The sequence below is a fragment of the Carassius carassius genome, chromosome 14 (assembly GCF_963082965.1).
Source record: "Carassius carassius chromosome 14, fCarCar2.1, whole genome shotgun sequence".
NCBI classification, from domain to species: domain Eukaryota; kingdom Metazoa; phylum Chordata; class Actinopteri; order Cypriniformes; family Cyprinidae; genus Carassius; species Carassius carassius.
In genome coordinates this window covers 24,209,591-24,226,326 of record NC_081768.1, presented here as the reverse complement: position 1 = coordinate 24,226,326, position 16,736 = coordinate 24,209,591, and the positions used below count along the sequence as shown (strand labels likewise).

The window sequence follows — 16,736 nt, the reverse complement described above, 5'->3', positions numbered from 1 at the left end:
GGTGTAATTTCTGGTGTCCCGGCCACGGCCGATGGTGCTATAAATGTAGTGACGATGCCCACTGCTCAGTGCCCATCTCCACATATAAGCACAGCCCTTCACACAGGGCTCGCGCCCATAAAAGCATAGTAGACGTGCCCACTCCTCAGTGCCCACAATCACTATGTCACACGCATCATGTGGTTTCTGTAAAAACGAAACCCGTGCACGTTCGTCCGGCCACGGCCGATGGTGCTATAAATGTAGTGACGATGCCCACTCCTCAGTGCCCATCTCCACATGTAAGCACAGCCCTGCACACAGGGCCTGCGCCCATAAAAGCGACTCAAGTCGATTGCGCACACTGCATAGTAAGCGTGCCCACCCCTCAGTGCCCACAATTACTATGTCACACGCGTCATGTGGTTTCTGTAAAAACAAAACCCGTGCACGCTCGTCCGGCCATGGCCGATGGTGCTATAAATGCAGTGACGATGCCCACTCCTCAGTGCCCATCTCCACATGTAAGCACAGCCCTGCACACAGGGCTCGCGCACATAAGATCGACACAGATCGGTCGAGCGCGCCGCATAGTAAACGTGCCCACTCCCCAGTGCCCACATACACTGTCACATACGGCGCGTGGCTTCTGTAAAAACGAGGCCCGTGCACGTACGCTCTTCACAGGCATACAGCGAGTTGAAAGTGGTAAATGTGCACATATGCAGCCCACAGTTACTCGCAGACATATCGAGTCCCACGGGGCCTGCTCAGCCTTCCCCAGTCGGTTAAGCGCCGGGACGGGGTCGAGGAGGAGCGATCTGCCCGCTGTGATCAGCGCGCTCCCCGCCTCAAATGCGCAGAACACCCGAGCGCCGCCGTTGCCCAGTCAACAGAGCGCGCTTCGCATCCAGCCCTTAGCCATTCATGCAGATGCATGGTCAGTGCTTCCAGGGGTCTCGGATTGGGTGCTAGGCATTATAAAGAGAGGCTACTCGCTACAGTTTTTTTCGACGCCCTACGCGCTTTTCAGCGCACGTCGAAACTATGGTCAAAACAGAAGTAGCATACATACTTCGGGCCGAAATATCAAAACTGTTGAGCAAAGGGGCTGTAGAGCCTGTGTCTCAAGCTCAAAGCGAGGGGGGGCTGTACAGCAGATACTTTCTGGTGCCCAAGAGAGACGGGGGTCTCAGGCCCATACTGGATCTAAGACAGCTGAACAAGGCATTGATGAAACGCAGTTTCAAAATGCTTACGACCAGGAAACTCCTCGCGCAGATTCGCAGAGGGGACTGGTTCATGTCAATAGATCTGAGGGACGCGTATTTTTTACCAGTTTACAGTCTTCCGTGGCTTCTCGTACGTTTACGAGGTGCATGGATGCAGCGCTCGCTCCTCTCAGACTCAGCTCGTGGACCACAGGGCCGTTTTACTCGATCACATCGAGAAGCTCGGCCTCAGTGTCAATTGGGCGAAGAGTTCGCTGAACCCCAGTCAGACGATTCTGTTTCTGGGTATAGTTCTGAACTCGTGTTCCATGACGGCGCGGCTGTCACCACAGCGCGTGATGGGCATTCAGCGCGCAGCGAGTTCTTTTCGCTGCTGCGCGACCGTGTCGCTCAAACACTGTCAGAAGATGCTGGGCCTTATGGCCTCAGCATCTCCGGCTCTGCAGCTGGACCTGCTCCGCATGCGCCCCCTGCAGTTCTGGCTGAAGACGCGGGTGCCGAGCAGAGCGTGGGCGTCTGGCCGGCGGCATCTCAAGGTCAATCAGAGCTGTGTCACAGCTCTGGCACCTTGGACAGCGAACGGCTGGTACCAATCAGGTGTAAGCCTGGGGACTTCCCCGAATGTGAAGATGGTGTCGACAGACGCCTCCACTTCGGAATTGGGGAGCGCTGCTCGAGGGCAGACCGTCCTTTGGCCTATGTTCAGAACGGGAAAAGCTCCATCATATCAACTGTCTAGAAATGCTTGCAGTGGAGAACGCGCTGATGCGCTTTTGTCCCCAAATCAAGGATCACCACGTCTTAGTCCGTTCAGACAACATGTCTGTGGTGTCCTACATAAATTGCCAGGGCGGTCTCGGGTCCTGAAACCTGTACAGGCTAGCAGAACGCCTCCTGGTTTGGGCTCAGCGCAACGTGCGTTTGCTGAGGGCAGTGCATGTGCCTGGGCTACAGAATCTGGGTCCAGACAGGCTGTCCAGAGGCAATGTTCCTACGGGCGAATGGTCTCTACACCCGCAAACAGTCCGGCTGTTGTGGGAGAGATTTGGCAGGGCGGAGGTGGACCTCTTCGCATCCCACGACAACGCTCACTGCCCTGCGTTCTTATCCAAGAACGAAAGCGCGCTGTCACGGGAATGGCCGTGCTGCCCGCTTTATGCTTTCCCTCCCGTCTCCCTCCTTCCACAGGTGATGGAACGGGTGAGAGAAACGAGATGTTCAATACTGCTTGTAGCACCTCTTTGGATGAACCAACCATGGATCCCAGATTTGATGCAGTTAGCAGATATCGCCCCGTGGCCGGTACCGTTGAGGAGGGACCTCCTCTCGCAGGCCAGGGGCTTGATTTGGCACCCTCAACCGGAGTTGTGGTCCCTCCATGTGTGGGCGCTCAACGGTTACCCGCTGATCTCGCAGTGGGAGTGCTAAATACCATCACTCAGGCTAGAGCTCCGTCGACCCGACGTCTGTATGCCTCGAAGTGGTCGGTGTTCTCCAGCTGGTGCACAGCTCGAGGTTATTCACCCCTTAGTTGTGAGGTGACGGAGGTCCTCTCCTTCCTACAGGAGCTGTTGGATAAGGGCAGAGCCCCATCCACGCTCAAAGTTTATGTGGCGGCCATCGCGGCGCTTTCTGAAACGGCGCTCGGTTGGTTAATAGGAAGGAATGATTTAGTCATCCGGTTCCTCAGAGGAGCTAGGAGGCTGAATCCTCCCAGACCTCCGTCAGTCCCTATGTGGGACCTCGCGGCGGTTTTGGAGGCCTTGAAGGGTCCCCCTTTTGAGCCTATCCAATCGGTTAGCCTTCAGCATCTGTCGTTCAAGACAGTATTCTTGTTGGCTCTCGCTTCGGTGAAGCGTGTGGGTGATTTGCACGCACTCTCGGTGAGCCAGTCGTGCTTGGAGTTTGGGCCAATGACTCAAGGGTCATACTCAAACCTAGGCACGGTTATGTGCCGAAATCCCTCAACACACCATTTCGGGCTCAGGTTATTGCCCTGTCTGCCCTGCCGGTGTCAGGAGAGGATAGAGACTCGAGTCTTCTTTGCCCTGTCAGGGTTTTAAGAGCTTATGTGTCTCGCTCTGCTGCCTTTCGGCAGACGGGGCAGCTGTTTGTCTCATTCGGTGGACGTTCCAAGGGAATGGCTGTTTCGAGACAGACTCTATCCAGATGGATAGTTGACGCCATAGCGTTAGCTTACGCTTCCAGGGGCCTTCAGTGCCCGTTGGGCGTCAGAGCACACTCCACAAGAGGCGTCGCCTCGTCGTGGGCGTGGTCTACTGGGATCTCCTTGCAGGATATATGTATGGCGGCAGGTTGGGCCTCGCCGTCTACATTTATCAGGTTCTATAACCTGGAGGTTCCCGCCTTGCAAGCAAGGCTGCTGTCGGTATAGTCGAATCAGGGCCCTGAGGGGAATTCTGAGTTCACGAGCGCTATGCGCTGCCGACTGTTATATGGGCAGTATTGCGTAAGACCCGCATTGCCACATTGATCAGGCCTTGCCTCGGCTGTGTGATGTCATATTGCCACATCTATGGATGCTGCTAGATATGGGACGGAATATCTAGCAGCATCCGTAGATATACATACGTCTGTATGCCTCGAAGTGGTCGGTGTTCTCCAGCTGGTGCACAGCTCGAGGTTATTCACCCCTTAGTTGTGAGGTGACGGAGGTCCTCTCCTTCCTACAGGAGCTGTTGGATAAGGGCAGAGCCCCATCCACGCTCAAAGTTTATGTGGCGGCCATCGCAGCGCTTTCTGAAATGGCGCTCGGTTGGTTAATAGGAAGGAATGATTTAGTCATCCGGTTCCTCAGAGGAGCTAGGAGGCTGAATCCTCCCAGATCTCCGTCAGTCCCTATGTGGGACCCGCCTTGCAAGCAAGGCTGCTGTCGGTATAGTCGAATCAGGGCCCTGAGGGGAATTCTGAGTTCACGAGCGCTATGCGCTGCCGACTGTTATATGGGCAGTATTGCGTAAAACCCGCATTGCCACATTGATCAGGCCTTGCCTCGGCTGTGTGATGTCATATTGCCACATCTATGGATGCTGCTAGATATGGGACGGAATATCTAGCAGCATCCGTAGATATTTCTTTCCCACTTTCTGTCCTGGACTCTCTGTGAGTCCCTCAGGTGACTGTGCACTGTAAATCCTTGGCATTGCTTCAGGTTTATTGGTGTGATCCCTGCGCGCACGGCGTTTTACATTGGGTTCCCGTAGCGTCTTAAGCTAAGACGCAGTATGAGAGAGCTCTCGTAAGAGAACGTACTCGGTTACTAAACGTAACCTCGGTTCTCTCTAGAAGAGCGAACGAGTACTGCGTTCTCTGCCGTGCGTACGATTCACTCTGGTTCGCTTCGGCGATGAAATAAATCAGGTGAGTCAGCCTTTTCGAGCTCCTTTTATAGGTTGGGCCACACCCGTTTCGGCGGGAAGTGGCAAGAAGGGCGCAAAGCCAAAAAGTAAGATGAAGTATCATGTAATCACTGAGATATTTATAACAATATAACAGATAAAATGCATATAAATATCAGTTGTCAATCATTCCCATTATTACGTCTTAGTAAGATGATATTTAAGTGTATGCACAACAGATATGTTCTAATTCGCTGTGATTTTATTACATCACAGCATTGTTGCGTTCAGTGTGGACAGACATTATTGCTGGAAACTAGTAGTACTTTTCCTGTAAACACTTATAATATGATGAGGAGTTGTGTAACTGTAGACTGTAAGTGTGACTAAGGCCTCATCATGTCTTCCAGGACTCCAGTGCTGGTGTTTCAGTGTGCCGAGCGTCACGTGATCTGCCTGGAGTGCTTCCACCTGTACTGTGTGACCAGACTCAGTGAGCGACAGTTTATCCAGGAACCGCTGGTGGGCTACTCTCTGCCCTGCGCAGGTAAACATGACTTAAATGTTCACCAATGTGAATGGCTATTGCTGTCTGTCTGTGTGTGTGTGTGCGTGCACAGGCTGTTGTGTTTGGCAGTGATTGATGGTGGTGTGTTGGTGGCTGCAGTGAAGAGGAGATGCTATCAAATTGTTCTCCTTCACTCTCTCACACACACACAGTTGCACATACACATATTCTCTCTGGGCCCTTGCCATGCCCCCATTGGCCCACCACATCTGTTAATGCCACCTGGTAATGGGGCTCCGGGGAGAAGCATTGACCCCCTATCTGCCAGAACACCCAACCAATCTCTCACGCACTGTATCTCTCTGTATCTACCGCTGTCTTGCCCTTGCACTCCTTCATTTGTTTTGCTGCCATTCTCCTCATTTCGTTTCCTGTTTCACTGATATTTTTTGTCTCATTTTGTGCTCTCAGTACAGTCTTGCTTTGGTCATTCAAACAAAACTGAATGTGTACAGCTCACTCTAGGTAAAAATGGGAGTCTTGGAGAATTTAGTAATTCAGGTTCTGATTTAAAATCTACCTAAAAATCGCATGTACTTGTGATTTTTTTTAATTAGGATAATTGATTCTGGTGATTTTTTTTTTCTTCTAACATTATAATAATCAAAAATAATACACACTTTTTAGTAACATTTTAGTGTTTTCGATTTAAAATTTTTGGGGATGGAGAAATGCATTGTATTCATACAAAGATCTACTGGAGCTCAAACATACTCAATTGCACTCAATTGCAAAGCATTTAAAGCCATTGGTGGTAGTTTCAAATATCTGATGGATGAACTCATGCCTCATCTCAAATCTTCTGTAACAATAGAAGTCTTTACTATCACTATACTATACTAGTATACTATACTATCATCTTTGCTGAATAAAAGTAGTAATTTCTTATATATATATATATATATATATATATATATATATATATATATATATATATATGTACACACACAAAATATTTATATTTTAAATAAATGCTGTTCTTTTTAACTTTTTATCCATCAAAAAATCCTGACAAAAAGTGTCACAGGTTCCAAAACCAATGTGAAGCAGCGCAACAGTTTGAATCGTTGATTTTGAATTAGCATGTTAGAATGATTTTTGAAGGATCATGTGTGACATTGAAGACTTGAGTAATGATACTGAAAACTCAGCTTTAGTAGTACATACACGCACACACACACACAGTTTTTTATGTGTGTGTGTGTGTGTGTGTGTGTGTGTGTGTGTGTGTGCAGACTGGAGATTGTGTAGAAAGGTCAGACATCAGCCTCAAATGCTATTTCCACTTTTAAACAACTTTCAACAGTCCAGCCAAAACAAGCTTGTCCAGAAGGCGCAGATGAAAGAGGCCAGTCACATCCATGAAATGTGAAGGAATGATCGTCTGCCTCCGATAAATAGAACCTTATGAGCTCAAGAAGCTTTTTTCTCTGAAAATCCAGCATAAGCCAGTGCACCCATAAACTTCTTTTGAAATGAGCTTTAACATAACACCATATTACAAGCTGACCTCAAAGGCACAAAATCTCCACTTAACATTTAGTCACACACCTTCGTTGGAGGAGAGCACACTGCATCCTGTGCAGGGCACGAGATCTCCTCCTCTTCTGTTGGTCTGTGTGAATCATTAGCATTTAGAACAAGTTGAATTTTACTGATGCAAATGTGCTGAAAATTACAGCAGTAATTTGGACAGTAATTTACCTGCGCTTGATGCTAATCTGGATCATGCCATTATTTGTAATGGGTCACACTGTAGCATGACAAAACAAATTTTCTGTGATCTTTTAAACAAGAGTTAGTTTTATTATGTAAACCTGCTCTACTGAAATATACAGAACTTGTAAGTTGGCTAAGTAAAGACTTAAAGAATTGTCAGTGTCGTTCTAGCTCCCATTTAAAAAATCACTTGACTCTCAGCAGGATAATTTGGGAGAAGGTGAGCTTTTTCTTGGGCATTACAATTTGTTTGAAAGTATATAAACAAGGCTTCCACCTCACTCTGCCGCCCATTCTCCATTCAAGTAAAAACACTAAAAGTGCAACCAAACGTTCCCGTTTCTATATACATCTACTGCTATCTTGCTTTGTTTATTAAAAGTTATATATGTGGGTGGGTTTTGAACATGTTTACATCAAAAGCATGAATCACCATATATCTTTCTGTAGTGTAACCCTTCAAATTTGTTTTGTCTGTACAGATTTATGTATTTATGCTTTACACTTGGTTCTCAATCTCAAAAATTATAAAAACATCTATATAAAACGACAAATTAGTTTCATAAATGTAGTCTACAAATTGCCTTTCAAACTCAAACATGACAAACAATTGCTATAAAATGAAATATATATACCGGTGTATATATATATATATATTATAAAAGTAGTCCACAAATTGGCTCTCAAACTAAAAAAAAAACACCTTTTGTACAAACACCTTTTGTATAAAATGCCAAAGTAGTAATATAAAAGTAATACACAAATTGGCTGTTAAACTTAATTACTGACAACAAGAGGTTTCAAATACAAAATAGTATTATAAAAGTAGTCCACAAATTGGCACAAAGCAACCTCAAAAATGACAAAAAGAAAGGCCTGTATAAAATAGTATAAAGTATAAAATTAGTATTATAAAATAATTACAAAAGTAGTTAATTTGACTTGTTTCAAGTCTTCTGAAGTCATGCAATAATTTTGTGCGAGGGAAAAGACTGAAATATAAGTTCCACTAAGTTCCTATTTGTGAATAATTCATTTACGTGAGTTGGATCTTCTTAATGATTTGTTCACAAGTCAGATGGATCCAGTTCTCAAGTGTATTCCTTTGTATTGTAAGGAAAGAAAAAATGTCAAATGCCTTTGGAACAACATGACATTAACTTTTGGATGAACTGAAGTTCTTTAAAGTGTTGTGGCACATTTAAAATGTATCAATTTTCTAAATGCGATTCATTGATGTATACTTAAATGTTGCTAATTCCGTCGCAACTTTGAACTGCAGATATGTGTCTGCTATACTGTATGAAAGTTTCTCTCATTTTAGATGAAATTACAGTTGTTATATCTTTTACATCTACATACATTATTATTCCTGTCATTATTTCAGATATGGGTAGTAGATGGCCGCCTCCCACGAAACAATTCACAGGGATGCCCTCTACTACCTGTGGGTCCAGATTTGAGAGTTAAAAAAAATCAGATCCTCCTACTTTTAAAGAAACTCTCTCTGTCTCACTCACACACACACACACACACTTACCAATTCCCAATTTGAGTAAATGTGACTCAGTGAAGGGTTGGCTGCATGTCTCTGTGTGGGCACACTTATCAGACAGTGATATGAGCAGAGTTGCATGTTAACTGGGCTCAGCCACCGATGGCTGGTGCGACGCTAGATAAGGTGGAATTGCTGCTACACCTGTTGGAGTCAACCTTGACATTTTATCAGCTCAGAAAAATATCCTTAAATACCAGAGACTGCCTGCAGCCACTCCTAACACCAGTCAGAGAGTCAACTCGGGAAAAAAACTAACTGAAACTTCTTTGCCGCTATGCTTGTATCTGGGGGCGATTGATGGTCCTTTAGGGGGATATATATAAATATATATATATATATATATATATATATATATGTATATGTATATATATATATATATATATATATATATATATATGTGTGTGTGTGTATGTGTGTGTGTATTGTATAACTGATTAATGCTTCTGCAGGACCGTGCATTGAGTTTGGAGATTATCATGGAAATCCTGCTGGCCTTTAATAGTATTCATATAAGAATCAATGTCTTTGGCGTATAAATAATCTGCTATCCGCTTTAGATGAATAATCCTAGAACTTTGTACATGGTACATCAGTATTCCTGTACGGATGTCGTGATCTGGTGTAAATTTATAGGCCTGTTGAGATTTTTATCAGCTCTTTGCTGATCTGTAGGTCTGTATGTCTCTGTAAAGGCCTGTGCTGCTCCAGGTGTTCTGGAAGATATTCTGGGAAGTTCCATTTCCCTTCTACAAAGGGAACAGGGTCGTTAAAATAAAATAAACAATAAGTGTCACTTCTTGGATGAAGGAGCGTGGCATTAGAAGAGAATCAGGAGTATAAGGCAAGAAACAAAAGGGGGTCAAGGTTTGGCTGGTTACCGTGGGCTACTTTGACAAGCATTCACGAGAAACTGTGTATTCTTTATACAGAGGAAATGTAATATTTCACAAATATTTCAATATAGTAGGTGTCTTAGCAGTGCCAAGTAACTTTAACGGTAACTGTTTGCTGAATTTGATGTCACTAGTGAAGAGTTTGGGATTGTGTATACTTTACTTAAATTTTTTTTTCCCTCTGTCTGCTGTATTTGATGTCACTATTGAAAAGTGTGGGATTGTATTCTTGTTTTGCTTTTTGTTTTTGTTTCTCCCTGTCTGTATTTGATGTCACTAGTGAAGAGTTTGGGACTGTTCTTGTTTGTTTTTGTGTTGTAGAAGTGCCAGGTTTAGTGTTGTTTTGCTTTGCTTTGCTTTTTGTTTTTCCCTCTGCTGTATTTGATGTTATTAGTGACCAGAGTTTTTGTTTGTTTGGTTGGTGTATTTTTATTTTATTTTTTATTTTAGTTGTGCCAGGTTAAGTTTAGTTGTGTTTTGTAGATGTGTTATCAGTGCCAGATATTTTTGTTCTGTGTTTTGTTTAGCTTTGTTGTATTTCTCAGTTGAAGTGTATTCTTTTGGTGCCTTCAGCTTGATTAGATGAATAGGAAAACTAATGGATAATAATCGACATATTCTAAAACTCTGTAGGACAGTGGCATTCTTGGAACAGGTTTGGACACCCCTGTTCTAGAGAGAAGCACATTTTATTCAGGCCAAGGACTGTGTACAGTATGTAGACAAAAATAGAAGTGTTGTTGTTTTTTTGTTATTCATTTTATATGGGATGCTACTTCTGAAAGCTCATGTGGGTGCACCACATGCTGTTTTGCAAACCAATTTGCATAGAGCCACTGTGACACTGATAAAGTGGATCCTCATTTTCACCCCACTATAATATTTACTTTACCGGTTATGTTAGTATAATTGTTGTAAACTGCACAGACATTCTAAAAAAAATAAAAAATAATTATATATATATAGACGGTTTCATCGGGCGCACGCGCCTGGACCTAAGTTAACTTCCGGTCTGTGTTGTGTATATCGGTCTGGCTGCAGTGCCTTCTACAAACGCAGTTAAAGTCAAGGTGATGAGTACACTGAAGTTGGGCTCAGGTGATTGTGCTGCGGGATGTGTTTCCCATACATTTATTTATTTTTGGAGACTCGCCACATTTTTAAAACTGATCGATTTTCAAAAAGGCTTTGTTGAATAAACATGAGTAACGTTACGTACTGCACGTTTAATAATAATAATTCCTTACATTTATATGTTTAAATATCCAAACGAGGCACATGTGTTTTTATATCGCTGTATTTCTGAAGGAAGACTTGCATGTTATATGCCTGATAAAGCAGCGCGTGAGCATAGCTCTGCTTTGTTTACAGCTGTTACTGGGGAAACCTCTATTTCTTGTGCTTTATGTCTATGCTTTAAAACATATCCTGCTGGCAAAGAATGAATTTGCATTTTCATTAAGTCCGCCTGATCCACGCGGCAAACATATTTTGTTTGTTATCAAAAAATATCTACTCTAGAGGGACTTGGCTGTTGTTATTGATTCTTTTTGGAAGTCTACCGGAAGTTAAGTTAGGTCCACAAAAGCGCGCATGCGCAGTAACGTTTGTTTATGTTGTTGCCGTTGAAACCGTCTATATATATATACACACACACACAACATATTTCTGTGGATATGCAAAGATAATAATAATAATGCAATAATAATAATAATCAGTTAGTCATTCTTTAAGTTAACGTGGACAAAATCATTGACACAATTCGAACATTGACACAAGGTCATGGGTTTGATTCCTATGTTTTATATAATATTATTTGCTCCACCAAAATTTTGATCATCAGTGCAATCGTATAACATAGTTGACAAAACAATATAAGGACTACATAATTTCAGTGTCTTTCAACACTTTTGTTCCAGTTTTGTGTACAGTTTAGTATCCAGACAGCTAAGTAGCACAAGACAGGAAAGATCCAATTTCATACTTGAAATATCATGAGAGTAGAAAATTGCTGACTTAAATTAGTCATATCTGTCTTCTACAACAATTCTTTTGCTCTCACTCTCTTTCTGAGTAGGGCTAGCTGTCAAAAGACTGATCTTCTTGATTCAAACATTGACTGCATACATTTCCACAGTGCATCGTATGGGCTTTGATACAAACAAACCCTAGAATTGCAGCAGAGCTCATGTACGCCCCTGTTGGCTGAATGCAAAAGGTTACAGTTTGGCATTGAATAATAAACATTCTCGTTTCAGACAAATGAGTTACGGTGCTCCAGGGAGGCTTTTCAGCCGTCTCTCTGTTATACACACACCCACATGGCTCTGTAGGTCGACTGTCTTTGAACTTGTGAAGCTCAAAGCCTGGTCTCTGTGGCAGTGGGTGCTTGTTCTTTGTGTTTTATGTATAATGTGATAAAGCGAGCAGGGTTTTGAGGGGCAAACCCAACCGCTGAATAATAGAATACAAAAAATTCTTAGACTTCCCCAAAATCCATGCCAGTGAAAGATTTATGAAAGAAAATCAGCTCTTTTATATGATTTCTTGGCTCACTGACTAACAGCAAGTCATCAAGCTCATGCGGGGTTCACACAGATATTGAGGTGACAATGTGACACACTAGCATAAGTGAAACACATGCTCATATAGGGCTGTGATATTATGATATTCTCCAATATGGCCTATTTGAAGAAAAAAAACAGTTGCAGATTTTTGAAGAGATTTAATGTAGTGCACATTTGAGTGACGATGATAATATCCAATATAGGCTTGTATTGCCTCTGTGAATAAGTAAATTCCCCTTATACCTGGTTGGACAACATTTAAGCCCATTTCACACTGCACGTCCAAACCCGGCAAATTGCCGGTACATTGCCGGGTCGCCTTCTGTGTGAAAGCAAACATGTCCCGGGATTGATTGCCGGGTTCAACCCGGGACGAGCGCTGTGTGAACAAAAGCCAGATCTAATGCCGTGTCGAAGTGATGACGCACATTATCGTGCGACTCTTTTACCGGCTGTTTTGAAGGAAGATCAACGTTCGCGACGAAAAAAATGTCCAAACTGTAATGAAGCAGAGATAAGTTTGTTCCTCACTTTCCGCGCTGACTCTGAGATCGCATAACCGTCTATTAACACCTAAAAAAGGGCAGATATTGTAAAATCTAATGTAAATATGACATAAGGCACTCACGGATGTTATATTAAAAGTAACGATACCTCTTCCGTTCCGTGAATAAGTTTTTGTTTTTTAAAGTAATGACCAAACAGCCAGCGGTAGACAGTGAGCTGCTCATAGCCTATGTTTGATCAATTTAGCCTCCTCAAATCATCACGTCTTGCCTAAAATAAAATCTATATATATATAAATAGTTCAAGCATATAACAATTTTTAAACATTAAACCTAGATAAATGTGTGCTATATCCAATAGTTTGTGCGCAGAGTGGAAGCTAAAGTGCACTTTGCAGAACATAGAGGCACCAGCACGATCACTTGCATTTTTTCAGTGGAAACAACTAAGAATACGCTGTCATTTTTGCTCATAAAAGTAAGAGTAATGCATCATTTGAAACTGTAAAGGGTCTGCCTTATTTGTGTGCACTCACAATATCAACAAAACATTGTGCTTTTATAAAATAAAGAAAACAAACATGTCAATGTAGTCAATACAACAATTGTTTGTTGTTGTTTAGACTGTAAACAATACAGTCTAAAATAACAATCGTAGAGTATTTTAAACTCATGTGTGAAAGGGTTAAAGAAATAGTTCACCCAAATATGAAAATTTGCTTAAAATGTATTCACCCTCAGGCCATTCAAGATGTAGATGAGCTTGTTTCTTTATCATGTCAGTACAGATTTGGAGAAATTCTGCATCACATCTCTTGCTCACCAATGGATCTTCTGCAGTGAATGGGTGCCATCAGAATTAGAGTCGAAACAGCTGATAAAAACATCACAATGATCCACAAGTAATCGAAACTCCAGTCCAACAATTAAATCATTGTAATTTAAAAAGCTTGTCAGAAACAAATCTATCAAGATGTTGTAACTTGACTGTTTTCACTTGTAAATTGAGCTTGATTTGTGAATATTTCTCACCTGACTCAGGAGAGACAACTTTTTCACTGGAGAAAGAAATATAGAGGACTCGTTATCTTAGCCAGAAGCAACAGTTGGAAGTTAAAAACATCCTAATCATAAATTTGTTTCTTACAAACACACAGATTTTCACTTCATAAAATATGAATTGATAGACTGGAGTCGTGTGGATTACTTGTGGACTATTGTGATGTTTTTATCAGCTGTTTGAACCCATTCACTGCAGAGGATCCATTGGTGAGCAAGTGATGCAATGCTAAATTTCTCCAAATCTGTTACAGTGAAGAAGCAAACTTATCTATATATTGGATGGCCTGAGAGTGAGTACATTTTCAGCAAATGTTCATTTGTGGGTGAATTTCAGGGCCACTCTGCACTGACAAACAAAAACATATCAGGGAAGGAACCAATCCAGAACCCTTTCACCAGCATCCTAACAGCAGGCTTCCGAGGAACATGAGATAAATGTTAAAGTGTACGGCGGGCTCCCAACAGTACAATATGACATTTCAGTCATGCAATGTTAAAATAGAGACATCAGAAAGACGCTTCGTTTGGAAATGGTTTCATCCCAATCAGTTCTGTTACTCTATCTCTATAGAGGAGATGTTGAGATTACTGAACTTAGAAGCACCTTATTAGGATACAATGGAAACTGTTTCAACATTAATATGAGGGAAGTGACAATAGGGTTTTCAGTAGAGTCTCTTAAACACCAACTCAGGGCCCAATTACTGACAAAAATGAAGCTGACTCACTGACAGCAGGGCATTATGGGCCAGCTAATACTAGAGCTGTTAATGTGGAGCTTGCAGCTGACACTGAAAACCTGATACTCTAATGTGTAGCATTCCTGAAACCCGCCACATTATATAGAAACGCTGCTGCTAATGTGCTTCTTTTGCAGGGGGTTTGGAAAGCCGAATTTCAAGAATAATGTTGAATAGTTTTGTTAAAAGACAGGACTGAACTGAAACAAAACCTTTTTATAAACTCTGATACCTTTGGAATATGTGCAGGAGCTTTGATTATGTGTCTCCTGGGCAATAATCGTTTTTCAACATTTTGGTAATAGTCAGTGTATATCTTATGTATTGGGTCTAAAATGGTTTATTTGTTATATATATTTTTTTCAATTATGTCTTTGTTTCAGTCAGAGGAACATCCAAGCAACCATTATTTATTCAAAATGTTTTAACAAGAAGCAATATACAGCACAAATCTATTTAAAATACTTGTTTCCATGCTGTTTTTCACTAAATTAAGACAAAAAATATGATTGATGTTCACTTATATGCACTAATATAACAATCTAAAATACAAAAATGCCATATGTACTTAAACATAGACTACTGTTTAAAAGATTAGGGTTTAGTTTCTTATGCTCACCAAAGCTGCATTTATTTGATCATAAATACAATAAAAACTGTAATTTTGTGAAATAATACTGCAGTTTAAAAGTAATATATATTTCTGTGATGGTAAAGCTGAATTCAGCATCATTACTCCATACATCAGTGGCACATGATCCTTCAGAAATCATTCTAATATGCTGATTTGCTGCTCAATAAGCATTTCTTGTTAGTAGTATCAGTGTAGAAAACATTGTTTTTGTGGAAATTGTTATGCATTCTTTTTTCATGATTCTTTGATTAATAGGAAACTCAAAATAACTTTGTTAGTTTGAAATAAAAATCTTGCATGAAATAAAAATATTTTGATGTCTTTACTGTATCTTGAAAACTTGAATGCATCCTTGTAGTAGGCTATTAATTTATTAAAAACATAACTAGATACTTTGATCATTTTTAAATGAAGATACAAACAAATTAAATTGAAATTGATGGTTTGAGCTGACTCACTGAAATTATTTAAATTTACTCACTCTGATTATTATAATTTAAAATTACTCTTTTTTATTTTTTTTATTTTAATATGTTTTGAAATGTAATTTATTCATTTTTGGGCAGTCATTATTCCAGTCTTCAGTATCACATGATAAGTAACTTGTTAATATTTAAGTTTAAATCACAAATTAAATTTCAACAGACACAATCTTAAAATTAATCTTACTCTGCCAAATAAATTATTCAAAATATTGCAATATAATTAATTTTATAGTAAGATGCAAGGAAAAATATACAAGAAAGATTATATGTTTCCCATATTAGCAAAGATAATTAAGTTTGATTCTTATCAAACTAATTTTATGCTTTTAATCATCTTAAATCTGAATGTGTACAAAGGTTATTCACAGTGGCATCATTGTTACATCAGTCAGTGGAACAACAGCTCCATTAATCCTCATCTCTCTCCTTAATCAAAGAGATAATTAGGAGATAATTAGTGGGTTGGGAATTTGGGCAAGGAATAAAAAAAAGACAAAACAGTTTTACTTCCTCCATCAGAGGCCAGATTGAGGCACAATCTGTCTGGGAGTCAGTCTCCACCTGTCAGGGGAATTGGGAAGGTGTGGAGGTATACGTGCGTTCACCTCCACACGACTGGGAAAACAACCCGTCTCTCATCACAATGAAGGGATGAGGGAAAAAAATGAGGATCATAAACAATGTGTTAAAGTAGCTTCAGCTATATAAAAACTAAACAAACTTTGATTGTTTGCTTTACATGCCAGTCAAACATGTTGCTCCTGTCTAAGCAGGTAGTTCTCTATTAGAACAAGAAAGTTGATCAAAATCTGATTATACTTAACTGACTTCATGCTAACTATCACAAGTGTTACAACATTGAGATGTAATTGTCAGTAACAGTGGAGGAGGATTCATAAACGCAGTCTATTGAATCATAATTTAGTCCAATACAGCAAAATCTAGTATATTAAATCATAATTTAGTCCATTTGAAGAAGGAGTAGCTCACATTAAATTGTTGTTATCTCTAATGGAGAGTGTAAGGCTTGAATTTTAATTCAGACTCTTATGTTCTTTAAATCCACGCATTCTCTCGTATCGGGCGAAATTTCCATTTATCATTATTCTCATGGTGAATGCAAATGCTCGGCCCTTTTGTCTGGTCAGTTGCCCTTCATGCTGGAGAAGGACATTAAAAATGAGATTTGGAGGCCCCTTTATCACTGCTGGCCAGCGAGGAGGCCCGGTGAAATATAGTGCGTCTATCTGCTGAGGAGACACTAACCATGCTTTTATATGGGTATTGATTCACTGGCCCCTCTCTTTATGAAAAAGCCACTTTTTTGTAATCTGTTTCAGCGAGTTAATAAAAGGGGAAATTGAGTTATAATTCTGATGGATTTTAGTAGCGTGTTTGGGCCCATTTTGCACTTTTCCCCTCATTTCTCGTCTC

The 16,736-nt window shown here is 41.1% G+C and overlaps 1 protein-coding gene across 1 annotated transcript in view; it reads left to right on the top strand.

The window, feature by feature from the left end:
• The window catches only part of prkn (parkin RBR E3 ubiquitin protein ligase), a 156,249-nt gene that overhangs the window by 98,264 nt on the left and 41,249 nt on the right, over window positions 1-16,736 (top strand). Inside the window, exon 7 of the mRNA XM_059566728.1 lies at window positions 4,981-5,117. Coding sequence (XP_059422711.1) covers window positions 4,981-5,117 — 137 coding nt within the window. The remainder of the gene's footprint in view (window positions 1-4,980; window positions 5,118-16,736) is intronic.